Source organism: Saccostrea echinata, unplaced genomic scaffold (genome assembly GCF_033153115.1).
Source record: "Saccostrea echinata isolate AGI-Se365-2 ecotype Australia unplaced genomic scaffold, CSIRO_AGI_Sech_v1 ptg000034l, whole genome shotgun sequence".
NCBI classification, from domain to species: Eukaryota; Metazoa; Mollusca; class Bivalvia; order Ostreida; family Ostreidae; genus Saccostrea; species Saccostrea echinata.
Window position 1 is genome coordinate 6,360,354 of NW_026889783.1, and position 17,115 is coordinate 6,377,468.

At 36.1% G+C, this 17,115-nt stretch overlaps 1 protein-coding gene across 1 annotated transcript; it reads left to right on the forward strand.

Moving 5' to 3' along the window:
* Positions 1-88: 88 nt before the first annotated feature.
* Positions 89-8,283, forward strand: LOC133199647 (arginine/serine-rich protein PNISR-like). Its single transcript, XM_061335506.1, has 3 exons — positions 89-166; positions 3,695-4,204; positions 4,438-8,283. The coding sequence occupies exons 2-3, from the start codon at positions 3,697-3,699 to the stop codon at positions 6,780-6,782; spliced, it is 2,853 nt and encodes a 950-aa protein (XP_061191490.1). The 5' UTR covers positions 89-166; positions 3,695-3,696; the 3' UTR covers positions 6,783-8,283.
* The last annotated feature ends 8,832 nt before the right edge of the window (positions 8,284-17,115 follow it).

Below are 17,115 nucleotides of genomic sequence, written 5' to 3' on the forward strand. Positions count from 1 at the left end.
CAAGAGGAACAACTCTGTTTCATTGGAACTCTTCTGTGTACTTACAATGCAAAAATTGAAAAAAGATGGAGGACGCACACAGACTGACTGAGATATATAACATATCATAGACCTAAATAATGAAAGATTTTGTAAATTTACAAAATACTTTTGTGTGAAGACAGAGGTAAATAATAGGGTTCGCCTTGTTTTAATGACTGCAAGAATAGATTATTCAACAGCTGCAGAGTCAAACGTTATCACAGTTATGTCTCTGTAATATTTTTTTACCCCACAGTATAACAAAAATATAACTCCGAATTACATGGAGAACACCTTTCCCCAAATCGGAATCATTTACGCTTTCAGATAAAACGCAATGGCAAATTGTTTATTACTACCTTGTGTGCGTTGAGGCATGGATAAGTATGATTGCTTCTCATTGTACTGAATTATCTTGTTGACCATAATTGGCCTCCTTTATAATTTCATTGAAGAAGTAACTATATCAATTGCTTTATATAGCCCCAAAACTTTTAGAACTTTGAGTACAAAGTCTCTTAAGGAGACGCAATTTGATGAGTGATTTTTACATGCATTATTTTCATGAGAGTTCAAGGTTGAATATCATCACTGCACCAAGGTGCGACTTTTTGTGCATACTTGGAAAATAACACATTTGAGAAAAAAGTTTAATAAAATAGCTAAATCAAGCTATTCTGAATAGCTTAATAAAGCTATATAGCTAAATCAAGCTATATAGCTCAATCAAGAGATTGTGCCGGACCTTGTATGTGTGGCATGCCTGTGTTTATAACTGTTTCATTAAGAAATGAATTTAATTTTTGAAAACTTATGCAGGCGTGAACTGATGCTTTGATCACACTGGCATATTTCATGAAGAGCATTATTGCTTTATGATAAATATGCAGTTATGAAGCATTTAAGTTTATATACCTTTAATCTCAGGGAAATTTGTCGAGTCTAAAAATTTTTGTCATAGATCTCGGGTAGACTTTACTGGTCCCCAGATCCGCCTGTTCATTGCACTATGACGTATGATTTACGTCACTCAACTGATAAAGGTTAAGCCTATAGTCTTGCACACTACCCAGCTGGGTAGGATTACTTTTGCACCCACCTGAGAGATTGGGGTTAGTCCTTGCACAAGTATTTGACTGATTAGGGTTAGTGTCGCATCCATCCGAGAGATTAGGGTTAGTCCTCCCACATTATTTGACTGATTAGGGTTACTCTAGCATCTGTCCCGGTTATTTGTGTTATGCCTAGCATACCACCCGAGAGATTTGGGTTAGTGACTCGTTCTTTTAGATAAATTAAGAAATTCATTTTTTGCAAGATCTTAATTCAGCTTCAAGGGCATTTCGTTGGTTTGTTTACATGGTAAATGGCTAAGTACGAAAGAAACATCGCTAAGCATGCACCGCACTCGCTTCGTTGACAATGTCGATTTTTCAATGAATAAACAATATACATTGATTTTTTTTGGAGAACCAGGTTCAAAACTTCATTTAAAAATGGTAAATGGCTAAGTACGAAAGAAACATCGCTAAGCATGCACCGCACTCGCTTCGTTGACAATGTCGATTTTTCAATGAATAAACAATATACATTGATTTTTTTTTGGAGAACCAGGTTCAAAACTTCATTTTAAAAAAAAAAATCTTTAAACCGGAGATTTCGATTTTGGAGTAAAAAAGGCCAAAACTTCATACTTTTTATTTTTTTTATTGCTCACGCGATCTCATATATACCAAAGTCACCTACGGCGACACTATATTTTAGCACATTTTTTCTGGGGACCGGTAAAATAAAGTCGTTCCAAGATCTCTTCAAAAATCTCAGACCAGTGGCACACAAAGTGACTCAGGAAATCTTGCCCGGACTTTGACAGCTTGTTTCGATCAATGCGGGCTGAAATGAATTCCCAGCAGACTTAAACTATTGGTTTTGGACATCCTTTTAAAGTGTATTTATCACGTATCTAAATTTCTTTTAAATGAAACAATATTATATTATTGAAACATATAATTATCGTTTAATTATGAATTAATTTTGAAAACGGTCATAATTAGACGATGAAACGTCCATAATATAGGGTCCTCGAAGTAAAATCTCCACTAATTAGGTAGGTGTCACATGGTACTGAAACGTCATAGATGTCAATGGTCAATTAGAACTAGTAAAGCTTTATTGTAAGAAAAAATATATTGAATAGATATTTACGTTAAATAAATAGTCTACACAATATGGCCGGTTGAAATTTTGACATCGGCCATATTCCTTTGGTTATGGATGGTCAATCTTTTATGTATGAACGTCTAGCAGAGAGAAATAACCAGAAAATATGCCAGCAATTGGAGAGGTCACTGAAGACAATATTATAATAACCGATGATAACACCCGAGAGAGATTATTACATCAGGCCAAAACTCTCTCGAACGTTATTGTAATAAGTGAAACATTAATTTTTCAATGCACTGACTGCAATGCTGTTTAAGGAGAAATTGTGGGATTCTTACGAGATGCAGAGTCAATCCGATAGCATGAACTAAGACAGAAATATATGTAGAGACAGTGTGAACCGACATTTTAGGTTAAAATAAAATAAATACATGTTTTTAAACCCAGAAAGACCAGTGGGGGTACAACGTAAACAAACCGAAGTGGCATACCCTTCTCTCTTATAATGTATAGTGGGGTAGTTTTGTGTGGAACGATTATTTTGGGGTTTTCACAATTTTTTCATATGGTACACATGATGAATAAGTTTAATAAATATAATTTGTGAAAAAATGTCCAACAAGCCCCGGGGTTGAATATCGGGGGGGGGGGGGGGGGGGTCCAGTCCACAAGTACCTGTGTTCACATCACCAAAAGCTATGTACCAGTCTTGGGAAGAAAGCAGTAGGTTTAAAAATTCAATCCCAATGTATATATATTGCGGTTGATAAATATAATTATTTTACTTTTTTTTGCATAAATAAATGACAATATTTGTTTGATGTAATTTTAGAAACAGTCTTTTAGTCAATCAAAATTTAACTAGATATTTCATCAGAGATTAGTACATAGCACTTTGTTGTGTGAACAAATTTTCCAGTCAGTAAGCAGAGTTTTGATGCTGTTTACAGATATTTAAAAGAAAATAAAGACAAGCTTGCCATGTATGGTTTTGGAGATATTAAAATTATCCTAAAAGAAAATGGTAATACACAGTTTGTGAAGTACATATTCCCCAAAGCATAATTGACTGTGATTCTGGGGAGGGAGTTACTCCATGTAATTTGGAGTTGGATACCTTTCGTCACTGTCATAATATCGGTTAAAAAATTAATTCAGAAAAAAGTGTATGTAATACATTGATGAATGGGTGTCAGATGTTTATATATGGTAAATAAAATATTTGACATCCCAAATTTATAGTAAAATACTTGTTTCTTAATAATAAAAAACAATTATTTCAGTAAACAGCTCTGCTACAGTGAGTAAAATGAAAGTGACTGGGTTACACAAATTGAACAATTGATACATATTGATATGATAGGATTTCAAGACATTTATTAATTATTATTACAATTAATGTTAACAATAAACTTCTTTAACTGTATCATTTTTTGTAAACATTTATATTGGATTGACCTTATTAATGGACAGACAATACATGTGTGAGTGAATGATTGATCTCTTGCAGACATGTCTCGTTTTGATGTGGAGAAGTTTGATTCCCCACCTGATCCAGAGTTGATCTGCTGTATCTGTCAGTGTGTGCTGGATGGACCAGTAGAGAGCCCATGTCGTCATGTCTTCTGTAAAATCTGTATAGAGACATGGCTGCGTCACAACAGAAACTGTCCAACATGTCGCCATCGACTGAAAACAAGACATCTTAAACCAATCCTTCCTATTGTACAAAATATGTTAAACCGTTTGTCGATGTTTTGCGATTTTAGAATTAATGGTTGTCAGGAACGAGTGACTTTGGAGATGTACGACAAACATATCAATGAGTGTGACTTCAAAATGATGAATTGTAAATATGAAAAATGTTTTGAATCAGTTTTACGCAAGTTTCTGAAAAAACACGAAGAAGAAGAATGTGAACACAGAGAAAAATTGTGTACCAGGGTGTGTGGCTTGATGATTCCAGTGCGAATTTATGACGGACATGACTGTATTGAAGAGCTCAGGAAATACTCCTTAGGTACCCTGAATTTTCTGCCACTTTCATCTCTTTTAAAGGGACATTTTGGTGATTTTTGATGTAAAGTTATTATTATTCAGTTAACTGAATGTGAATAGCTCTTGTCTTGGCTGAATTATATTTATTTGGCTAAATTATATTAAATTAACCCTAATTTTTATCACTGAAAATATTTAGCTTTGCAAAGAAAAATTAAACACTAACTTTTAAAATATTTGGTTGGTTATTTTCAGAACAATATTCCCTAGTTGATACCCTGAAGAAAAAAGTAAATGAGCTAAACACAATGACTGAAAAATTAAACCAACAAATTGAAGCACTTAGACGAGAACATGGGAGAAGCCCATCTTATGATTATTTGATGTCATCAAGTGAGAGTCCAGCTTATTCAATGAGTTCATTGGATGACTATAGCCAGTACAGTGACAGATTCTCAGACACTGAAGACAGAAGGCATGGCATGACTTTTGAAGAATTCGATCGTCAGGACAGAAACTTTTGGAGAAGCATGCGAGACTTTGGTGATAGTCCAAGAAGAAGGAGAAGGCATTACAGGCGAGGTGAGCAGAGAGATTCTAGGGAGGACCTTTCTGGAGAAATAGATGTTGTTAACACTCCCCCTAGATCTCCCTCCCCATTTAATGACCAAGATGGAAGTGATGTGGAAGTAGATGTAGTGAATGAATCTGATGTAGATAGAAATATTCTGCAGCATCAACTTTACTCACCCCAAACATCGCATCATAGCAGACATTGGAATGATGACTCATCTGAGAGGTCTTATCACTCAAGATCTTATCAATCCAGGCACTCCTTCTCACGTGATAATTCCAGGAGTTCTTCACGAGAAACTCGTAGAAGGAGACACCATTCATCAAGAAGCAGCAGCTCAAATAGAACTTTGAGGAATCGTAGCTGGAGTTCTCACTATAGTGATAGATCTAGACGCAGTGAATTCAGTACTCCAGGTCGATCATTTCGGTCTTCAAGAAGTACAAGTCCAAACTCTATTCTATCTGGTGAATCCAGTTTGTATCATTTTAGGAGGAGGCATTCATCCAGACGCTTGAATTCATCCTCAAGATCCCGTTCAAGATCTTATTCAAGGTCACATTCAAGGGCACGATCAAGCCCTGTTTCACCAGATTATTTTCCCTCCAGCCCTACTTCACCGGATCATTTTCGCTCAAGAAGTTGTAGTTACTCTGATAGAAGTGAATCAAGCCACAATTCAGACAGAGATGGAACAGACATGGAATCTGACAATGACAGTCTTGTCTCAAGAACAAGCTCAAGATTCTCCCATCAAGAAGACTTAGACTACAGAAGGCAAACTGGAGGGGATTACAACAGGAGAGAAATACAAAGGAGCAGAAGACCGTCAGATCAAAGTGAGGAAATGGATAGTAGTGATGATGCACATCGTGTCACCAGAGAATGGTTGCCAAGAAGGAGGAATATTGGGGATCAACAACAACATCAGAGAGGAAGTCACTCCAGGGATCAACCTGAACAACGTCAGAGAAGAAGTCACTCCAGGGATCAACCTGAACAACGTCGGAGAAGAAGTCACTCCAGGGATCAACCTGAACAACGTCAGAGAAGAAGTCACTCCAGGGATCAACCTGAGCAACATCAGAGAGGAAGTCACTCCAGGGATCAACCTGAGCAACATCAGAGAGGAAGTCACTCCAGGGATCAACCTGAGCAACATCAGAGAGGAAGTCACTCCAGGGATCAACCTGAGCAACATCAGAGAGAAAAGCACTACGGGGATCAAGCTGATCAACATCATAGAAGAAGTCGCACCAGGAATCAACCTGAGCAACATCATAGAGGAAGTCACTCCCCTGAGAGGCCACATACAAGGTCTCAGCAGATATGCTATGGCAAGGAGACAAACTCTGGTGAAAAATCTGCTACTAAAAGGTCACAGAGTGACAGTGGAATTGGAGAGGGAAGCTTTAGTAGTACTGAAAATGTTCAACCAAGATTGACCTCTAAACGAAAGAGAACAGAAACTCCAAATTCTACCAATGTTAATGACGAAACTGATAGCAAACGAAGAAAAACAGATCAGGATAAAACTTTTCAAACTTTAATGGGATCGTCCTCAGACACTTCCTCATCACACCATACCAAATGTGACACCACGACAACAGAGCACCAATCACAAGGTCAAATGTCAAATTCTAGGTGTGGAACTAGTACCACAGAGTACCATAACCAACCAAGAAATCAGAGGTCATGTCCTGGATGTGGAACCAGTGCCACAGAGCACCATCCAAAAGGTCAAAGATCAAATTCTAGGCAATGTACAGTGACATCACAGAGAGTATTTCAAGTACAAGACACAAGGTCTGAGTATTCAGGACTGGATACAGAAAACTACAATTCAGACACAGATTACACCTGGGAGCCTGGGACTTCCCCAGAGGACAGTGTTACAACATCTCCATCAGTGTATGACACAGGTAGTGACTACGAGGTTCTCATTCCTAAATCAGCGGGTCAACTCCTGTCTGAGTACGCTTCTGATGAAACAGATGAGAGCTGGGACCCAGAGTCTTCTACCTGACTCACTACCACAAGAAATTCATGCCATATTGTCATAGCTCTGTCCATTGTTTCATCTTCTTGTCAAAGTACCATATATAAGTGACTTTCTTTTCAGCTATAAGTGACATTCTTGTGAAACTCTGTCTTGTTTTAAGCTACTGGTGTTTGATTTGACTTTGGATGTTCATAAGATTGTTGGATTTTCATTATAATTTGCCATCCAAGTGTTATTACAGGCAAAAGTAAGTAAATGGGCAAAAGTAATGTATGAAGACAGGAAAGATGAAAGTAATACAAGATATATCTGTACTGCCGAGTGATGTATGAAGACAGGAAAGATGAAAGTAATACAAGATATATCTGTACTGCCGAGTTCTAGATTTAATGAAGGTAACACTTAACATTCCTTGATTAGTTCTCCAAGGGGAAGTTTCAGTTTTTACAATTAACGTACTTCTAAGCTCTGTATTAATGGATTAAGTTACTTACTGGGTTTTTATCTTTTTTGCTGTGGTATTTAATTCTTTTGGAAAATTTTGATTTACTAATTTTGAGAGGAACTTAAATTTTTTTTTTTTACTCTGTAAGGTTGTATCGAGTAGCTTTCTAATTTGTTACGTACTTAGTTCATTATAAAAATTATTTTATTAAAAAAAATGATTTTGCTGGAGACTATTTAGTATATACCACAATCTCTACACTTAAAAAGACTATGTGGTATATACCACAATCTCTAAACTTACGAAAGACTATTTGGTATATACTTAGCTGCAGAACTGTATTGTTATGGTTTTATATATTAGTCTTTGACCATAACACTACAGATCCCATAATGCAAATATGGTGCAAGTTATAGCGCAAGATTTTCTGTAGTGGGTTGGGGAGAATTTCTCCACTTTCCAGCAGTGGTCAATCAATGACCTTTCACTCCTTAATTCTAGACATATTCTTTAACCAACCTGTATATTTTATCCACCTCCTAACCCTCCATAGTCGTCTCTACAGAGCAATAAACTGGCTTGTTTTGGTTTTTATGCCATCCAACAAAAAAATTCAAAAGAAACGAGTTTATTGGTCTATAGAGATGAATATGAAGGGTTAGGATGTGGATAAACTATACAGGTTGGTTAAAGAATATGTCTAGAATTAAGGAGTGAAAAGTAGTTGATTGACCAAAGCTGGAAAATGGAGAAATTCCCCAGCCGTGCGCAGAAAGTCTTGGGCCATAAATTGCACCCTATTTGCATTAGGGGATCTGTAGCATTATGGTCAAAGACTAAAATATAAAACCATATACCACAATCTCTACACTTAGGAAGACTATATGGTATATACCACAATCTCTACACTTAGGAAGACTATGTGGTACATACCACAATCTCTACACTTGGGAAGACTATTTGGTTTATACAAGTACCACAATCTCTATACTGTTGTGTAAATATAATGAATGTATTTCTTCATAAATGTATATTGTTAACTGTTTGATGAATAAATAATGAAGGAAGAGCTATGATAAAGTGTTTTTAGTTCTGTTGGTCGGATACCAGAAGACCTTTTGCAATAGTAATGTGTCCATGCATCATCTGTCCCTCTGTCTACCTGTCCATCTGTCTGTAAACATTTTTCAAAATGCTTCTCCATCTACAGTTTTAGTCTGATTTAAATATAACTTGGCACACAAGTACACTACACTAAGATACATAATTAAATGCATCAGTTTTTGATTTTGTTGAACAGTGTTGTCATGGTTACTAAAAATAGAAATTTCTCTGAAATTCCTTTAAAACGCTACTCCTCCTACAGTTTTAGTCTGATTTCAATATAACTTGGCACTCAAGTAGATTTCACTAATATACTTAATTTAGTGCATCAGTTTTTGATTTGGAATGACGTCGTCATGGTTCCAAAAATAGAAATTTCTGTGAAATTCTTTTAAAATGCTACTCCTCATACAGTTTTTGTCTGATTTTAATATAACTTGGCACACAAATAGACTACACTATTATACATTATTCTTTTTATCAATTTTTTTTTGTGAATGTTGCTGCCATGGTTACTAAAATTAGAAATATTTGTGAAATACTTTCAAAACACTACTCCTCCTACAGTTTTGGTCTTATTTGAATTCAATATAATTTGGACACAAGGTTTCAAATTCAGATAAATAATTCTGTGTATTGTTTCTTGATTTGGAATGATGGTGTTGCCATGGTTACTAGACATAGAAAATTCTGTGAAATACTTCCAAAATGGTACTCCTCCTACAGTTTTCATCTGATTTCAATATATAACTTTGCACACAAGTAGACTAACTGAGATACATAATTTTATGTTAGTTTTTAATTTTGTTGAACAGTCTTGCCATGGTTTCTAAAAATAGGAAATTTTCATGAAATTCTTTCAAAGGGTTACTCTTCCAACAGTTTTAATCTGATTGCAATAAATCTTGCCGCAAAAAGAGACTAAACCAAGGACCGTTGTACTATTGCTTTTGAGTAGTTTCCAGTGCAAGTGCTACTTTTCTCTTCCTTTGTTATAAATACAAACCAGTAGAGCTACAGTCTCATCAGAGACTTCTGGTTTATTTTATTGTTGAACACACCCTTACACCAGAGGTCATATTTCTCGGGGGTACTTTATGTTAGGAGTAGAAGAGGGAGATGTTTGAATTCCTGTAGGTTTGACCTTCAAATTCTGGACACAATGTTGAGACAGTAAAGGAAAGAGATCAGTGTATATTAGCATCAGACCCTAGAGAAGGGATCAGTGTATATCTGACATCAGATCCTAGAGAAGGGATCAGTGTATATCTGACATCAGATCCTAGAGAAGGGATCAGTGTATATCTGACATCAGATCCTAGAGAAGGGATCATGCAGTGTATATATCTGACATCAAGATAAAATCAGAGTATATCTGACATCAGACCCTAGAGAAGGGACCAGTGTATATCTGACATCAGATCCTAGAGAAGGGATCAGTGTATATCTGACATCAGACCCTAGAGAAGGGATCAGTGTATATCTGACATCAGACCCTAGGGAAGGGATCAGTGTATATCTGATATCAGACCCTAGAGAAGGGATCAGTGTATATCTGACATCAGACCCTAGGGAAGGGATCAGTGTATATCTGATATCAGACCCTAGAGAAGGGATCAGTGTATATCTGACATCAGACCCTAGGGAAGGGATCAGTGTATATTTGATGTCAGACCCTAGAGAAGGGATCAGTGTATATCTGATATCAGACCCTAGAGAAGGGATCAGTGTATATCTAACATCAGACCCTAGAGAAGGGATCAGTGTAAATCTGACATCAGACCTTAGAGAAGGGATCAGTGTATATCTGACATCAGACCCTAGGGAAGGGATCAGTGTATACCAGACATCAGACCCTAGAGAAGGGATCAGTGTATATCTGATATCAGACCCTAGAGAAGGGATCAGTGTATATCTGATATCAGACCCTAGAGAAGGGATCAGAGTATATCTGACATCAGACCCTAGAGAAGGGATCAGTGTATATCTGACATCAGACCTTAGAGAAGGGATCAGTATATATCTGACATCAGACCCTAGGGAAGGGATCAGTGTATATCTGACATCAGATCCTAGAGAAGGGATCAAGTTGTATCTGACATCAGATCCTAGAGAAGGGATCAGTGTATATCTGACATCAGACCCTAGAGAAGGGGTCAGTGTATATCTGACATCAGACCCTAGAGAAGGGATCAGTGTATATCTGACATCAGACCCTAGAGAAGGGATCAGTGTATATCTGACATCAACAACAGCAAAGCAATGATTAGTCATATCTATATGGAAACATTACCATGCATTGTCATGCGAGATATACTGATGGACGACAATATGCTCAGTGAGTGTATATACACATTGTCGCCCGCGACAATATGAACATGACGACAAAATGTACCGCCACAATCACGCTGCATGAATAGCATACGAGATACGTCAGTATGATTTACACACCAATTACATTCACAAATCCACCAAAAACAAGAGGCCCATAGGCCACATCGCTCACCTGAGCACTTTGGTTCGCAGAAATCAGTTCGGTATTCAAAAGTTTAATTATTAAAGTGGGGAGGGGGATATGATTTGAAAAAACTTGAATCTACACCACCTAAAGATGCTTTTGAACTAATATGACTAATAATGGCTTTGTTTTCTAAAGAAGAAATTTTTACTGATATATCCTTCATAGCCCTTTGTTTAACTATGATCCCCTGTTTGGCCCCTCTGTTGGGATCATGATTTGAACAAATTTAAATCTACATTACCTGAGGATGCTTTTATTTTATAATGACCAATTATGTTTTTGCTCTTCTTGAGAATAAGATTTTTTAATGATTTCCCCTATTTATTCCTATGTTAAACTTTGATTTGAATAAACTTGGATCTACACTACCTGAGGATGCTTCCATATAAATATGACCAATCATGGCTTTGCTGTTCTTGAGAAGATGATTTTTAAAGATTTTTCCTATGTTATCTTAAGTAAAATTTTGATAGCCCACTGTGGCCCCATCCTACCCCCGGGGGTCATGTTTTGAACAAATTTGAATCTACATTACCTGAGGATGCTTCAACATAAGTTTCATATTATCGACCCTTGTCTTGCCCGATTTTTATAAAAAAAATTTTCGTCGGCCGACCAATTTTATGCATGTCAGTCGGGTCAAGTTTTTTTGCGTCTGTGGCCGATTCAATTGAAGCACTCATTGAATAGTCCGTCCACCAACCTTCGATCATAGGCCGACCATCAGCATACAGTTTTTAAACTGTTTTTTCAGTCGGTCGACATTTAGGAATTGAGTTTTCGTACAACTGACGACCGAAGATGAAAATCAAACTGCGGCCTAGCGAACGATGATCGGGCGACGGTTGGCCAACTTATAAATATTTTTACTTTTAAAGGTATCGATGTTCCTAGGAATTGATATCACCACGCTGCGTCGCCAAGTACTAGTGTCGACCGATCATGTTTTCTCAGCTGACGATACGAAAATAATTTGGTTGCCCGATCATCGGCTTAAATGTGACCTAAGCGTAACATTTTAATTTTGTTATTCTAATGATATACAAGGAATTGTATATGTTTGCATACTAGCTAGGATGCAGGTTCCTAAGAGAAAATGAATTGAAAATAAAAACATCGCTGAATAGTTAGCACGTTGGTGTGAGCTGCTGTAAGATAACCCCGAGATTCAAATACATTTGTAATATGCTTTGTATTTTTTTTAAATTAGGCATATATTTGATCATTTCTGTTGCATTTTATTGATTTTCTTGCATGTTAAGAAAAATGACACCGGACCAGACAAACTTAACATGTAATTACAACGGACTTTTTGCTTATAAATTGCGATTTTTTCAAAAACATGTTAGCTACAAAAAGCTGTTGGTTGCCTAATACATTGCAAATGAAATTTCTCTTCATATTTTAGAATAGAAGAACCATTTCGATGAATTAAATATAAGAAATATATAATTTTCTAGCTCACGATCTTCGCTTCACACATGGGCATGTGATCGCCAACCAAAACTCCTCAAAATGTATTGTGGATATCAAGTACATAAATCTTTGTATGGAATAATGAAAGTTGTTTCTGTTTCCCAAAATTCAAATTTATTCTTAGAATTTGTCAAAAACGTTAAAATTTAGGTATTATGTAGAAATTCTTGTATCTTTTGCATGACACCGGACGGATTTTATCATAACCTCACCTGTATGTTCATGACAACGAACCAGTTTCAGTGCTTAACTTTAAAGGTTTCTGACAACGGTACTGTCTAGGAACTTAACGTGTTCCTGGCCGTGAGGATGCTTGCTTAAAGAAACCGAATCTACAAATCTCAGAAAGTTTTCTTAGACATTTCATCTTTTCTGGGTCTGTGCTTCTCAAGAAGATGCATGTAGTTAAAGATGCCATCAAACTTTCACAAATTCTTAATTAAACCCCCCCCCCCCAAAAAAAAAAGAAGGCGTGGTCATGATTTGAATAAACTTGAATTCCCTTCACCCAGGGATGCTTTGTGGTAAGTATGGTTGAAGATGGCCCAGTGGTTTTGGAGGAGAAATCGAAAATTTTAAAAGTTTACAGTCAACACACGACAGACAGACGGAAGGTGGACACTTTTTAATCAGATTACTTGAGCTTCAGCTCATCAGAGCTAGAGCTAAAACATTATTTGTAATTAAATTTTTCGAATTTTTGGATAAAATCTCTAAGAAACATGTCATTTACTGAAAAAAAATGGACAATTGTAATAGGAAATTGAGATGAAATTAGGGAATTTGAGGGGGAAAAATTGGGACAATTTAGCAAAAACTTTTATTGATGCTAAGATATTTCTTCAACAAAGAGCAAAGTAACCATATTTTTTTAAGGAAATTCCAAATCTGCCATGACTTTCATATTTATATCAAGTATTTATTTTAGTTTATTAACTCCGTTTATCATTGAAAACTTTATTTAATACTGCGACAGGTGCCCGATTTACAATATTCAATAAAGTCCCATGAAAAATCTGTAATTTGTAAAATAAAATATCAGTGTCTGAGTTACTGAAACCGATAAGGCCCGCTTAATATCCGCTGTCCAGCTAATCTCATCGATCAGGTATCAAAAGATAATCTGTAAATGTTTGAACTTTAAAGAAGTACACATCACATTTTCATTTGACTAAAAATATATTGACGATGGTTAGATCCACCACAATAGGCGACAATTCTGTCGTGTACATGCAGCAGTGAGGGAAAATGAGATCCGCAATGAGGTGTACTTGGATTGCCATTCTATTCTCTGTATCTCTTTTGGGAAATTCTGCTTCAAGTATTCAAGGTAAGGATACAAAAAAAAAAAAAAAATGTGGGCGAACAAGGCGAGAGAAATACCTGTAGTGTGACAAACATCAAGATGAAAAATTAAATCTCAATTTTAACAAAATTTTCTATGATATTTCATCTAACATTAAAGTATACTTTATGTAAAATCTCCGCAAAAATTAAATCTCAATTATAACAATTTTTTTTTTTTTTTGAAATTTCATCTTACATTAAAGTACTTTATGTAAGACCGCCGCAATTTGCAAAAAATCTCACATAGATTGAATTTATTTGTCTATGAAATGGTATACACGCATACGAGTCGGTCTTAGCTCCATTTTTTTTTTTGGGGGGGGGGGGGGGAGTTTATCCTCAAAATTTGCGTAAAAATCAAGGCAGTTCTAGCGCCGGGTGAAAATATACATTTTGTGCTGAACAAAAACATGGAGCGAAGACCCACTTATATTTCAAAAATACACTTTTATGACAGAACATTTGCATCTTTCCGAGAACCACTTGAAGTCCATTTAGTACGTCAAGGGTCATATCACAAACATGTGATGCGAATGATGTATCATAAAAGTTTATTTTTAAGGTATAGTTGGTCTTTGCTCCATGTTTTAGTTGACCAAAAAATGTATAATTTTTCGCAAACTTTGAGGATAAACTTCGAAAAATATGGAGCGAAGACCCACTCATAACAAAATGATCCTTTTTGCCATCTCTAGTGTGTTTATGCTATTTCATAGGCAAATAATTTCAATCTTAGTGAGATTTTTGCAAATTTTGGAGATTTTACATAAAGTATACTTTAATTTTAGATGGAATATATCAAAGAAAATTTTGTTAAAATTGAGATTTTATATTTTGTTGCACTATGGGCATTGCGCTCACCTTGTTCGCCCATCTTTTTAAAAAGTTTAATTGAAATTCCCTACAGAATACAACTTTGAATATTTTTGCAACCAGAAAACATTTCGCGATATAGGTAAAAAATGCAGATATCATGACATTTTCCAAGGCATACTAGTATATTTCACCTAATAGGACAAAACTGTTTAAAATATAAATTTTAAACAGGAATTTTAAATTGAAACCTTAATTTGTATTAAATTTAATTAGCATTATTTTACTTTGCATAAATTTAATGCAAATTAAGGTTTTGTCCTATAAGGTGATATACACATGTACATGTATAGAGCAGAATGAGCTTTGATTTGCTTTACATGATTTTAACAGATTTCCAAATCAATCAAAATGATTCGAGAGTTAACGTAAACAATCGTCAATATACATAATTACAATATGCCTTGGAAAATTTCATGATATCTGCAATTTTAGGTCACCTGAGTTTACTCATGTAACCTATTGCTATCTGTTTTCGTCCGTCGTCGTGCGATGTGCGTTAACATTCGAACATTTTCAGCTTCTTTGAAAGAGCTCAACCAATTTCAATCAATTTTTGCATAAAGCATCTATGGGTGAAGGGGAACAAAAATTGAGAATTTCATGGTCCCTGCCCCCCCCCCCATGGGGCCTGAGGGGTGGGGCTTAAACCACCAAAATTAATGCCATTTAATTTTTTTTCCTTCTTTGCTCCTGGACATCAAGCAGTCAAACTGTTGGAAGATTGTAATAAGCATTGAGCCGTCTTCCAAAATTGCGAAATTCATGGCCCCAGGGTCAAGGGTTCTGGTGTTAGGGCGGGGGTCTGTTAAGTATATAGTGAACAAATGCATTATTCAGTAAAGAGTCTTCTCCTCTGCTCCTGGATATTAAGCAAACAAACTAAATGCATAGTTATGATGAGGAAGGGTGCCTCTTCGAAAATTGTGAATTTCATGGCCCCTGGGTCAGGAGTTCAGGTTTTAGGGTGGGACTCTAATGATTATACAGTAAAAATGCATTAATCTTTTGAAAATCTTCTTATCTGCTCCTGAAAGCCGATGAAAGAAGTACATAGTTATGATGAGGAAAGCTACATCTTCCAAAATTGTGGTTTCAAGGTCACTGGGTCAGTATTTCTGGTGCTAGGGGCTCTAAGTATTATATTGTGAAAATGCATTTTTTCTGTATTGGGTATTGAGCTGATAAACTTAAACATTGTTATGATTGAGAAAGCTATCTCTTCCAAAAGTGTGGATTTCATGGCCCCTGGATAAGAGGATCTGGTGTTAGGGCGGGGCTTTAATAATAATATAGTGAAAGAGCATTAATTCTTTGAAAATCTTCTCCTCTGCTCCTGTGTATCAAATTGATGAACCAAGTACATAGTTATGATGAAGAAAGGTGTCTCTTTCAAAATTGTGAATTTCATGGTCCCTCGGTCAGGGGTTCTGGTGTTAGGATGGGGCTCTAATGATAATGAAAATGCAATAATTCTGCGTAAATCTTCTCCTCTGCTCCTGGATATTAAGAAGGGTGCCTCTTCAAAAATTCTCAAAGAGTAGCCCAAGGGCCAGGGGTTCTGGGCTCTAATGATAAAGTAGTAAAAATGCATTAATTCTTTGATTATCTTAAAGCTTCTGTTCTGCTCCTGGGTAATATGCCAATGTACTAAGTACATAATTATGATGAGGAAGAGTGTCTCTTCTAAAATTGTGAAAGATATGGCCCCTGGGTCAGGGGTTCGGGGAGGGGGGACTTTTTAATTTTACACTGAAAATAAATTAATTCTTTGAAAATCTTCTCCTCTGCCCCTTGGTATTTAGCAAACAAACTAAATGCATATATATATGATGATCAAGGATGCCTCTTCCAAAATTGTGCAATAATGCAATAGTACGTATAAATGTAAATGTATAAATATAAGTAAATGTGCCTTTTCTCTGCTCCTGGGTATCTAGAAGGCGAACAGAGTACAAAATTTGTAATAAGTGAAGCAAATGAAAGTTACTCCCCTTTGCTAAATTGTGTTACATCAAGAAATCCTTGTATATAATTTAATTATCAGGTTATTTGTTAAAATGAGAATACAAGAAAGAATGTTATATACTATAGTATATGAAAACGAAATATAATAGAATGAATACTTGGTTTTAACGAGCAAAGCATGTTCAAAGTCGGATTCTTGCCTGGAAAGCAGTATAAAAGATTGAAATAAAGGTTATTTATGTAGCAAAAGGACCAATTGTACTTAGTATGTATAGTGTTCTCTGTTGGACAATTGACGTCCGATAGTCAGGTAAAACCATGGAGATCAGAGTTTGGTTGGCAAGAGACTGCAAAAAGTTGATTTATAATTCATCAAACTGAAAAAGTGAACAGAGAGCCAAGGTGACTAGGGGACATGTTGTAGTTACTGACAAGTGGCAGATAGCAATGTTGTATACTAAGCCAAGTGGAGAGTGTTGGTAACAAGTATTACTAAGTTTTTTTTGTAGCCAAGGGACAAGTGTTGTACCAAGTGTTACCAAGTGGCAAGCAGCTTAGTTGTTTGCGTAGCCTAGAGACATCACCTCGAATCAATATACAGGCATTTGAAGATTTCTCTTTGT

Coding starts and splice junctions, on each gene's coding strand:
- LOC133199647 (XM_061335506.1), top strand. CDS start 3,697: ATGTCTCGTTTTGATGTGGAGAAGTTTGATTCCCCACCTGATCCAGAG. Junction 4,205..4,437: donor GCTCAGGAAATACTCCTTAG/GTACCCTGAATT, acceptor GGTTATTTTCAG/AACAATATTCCCTAGTTGAT.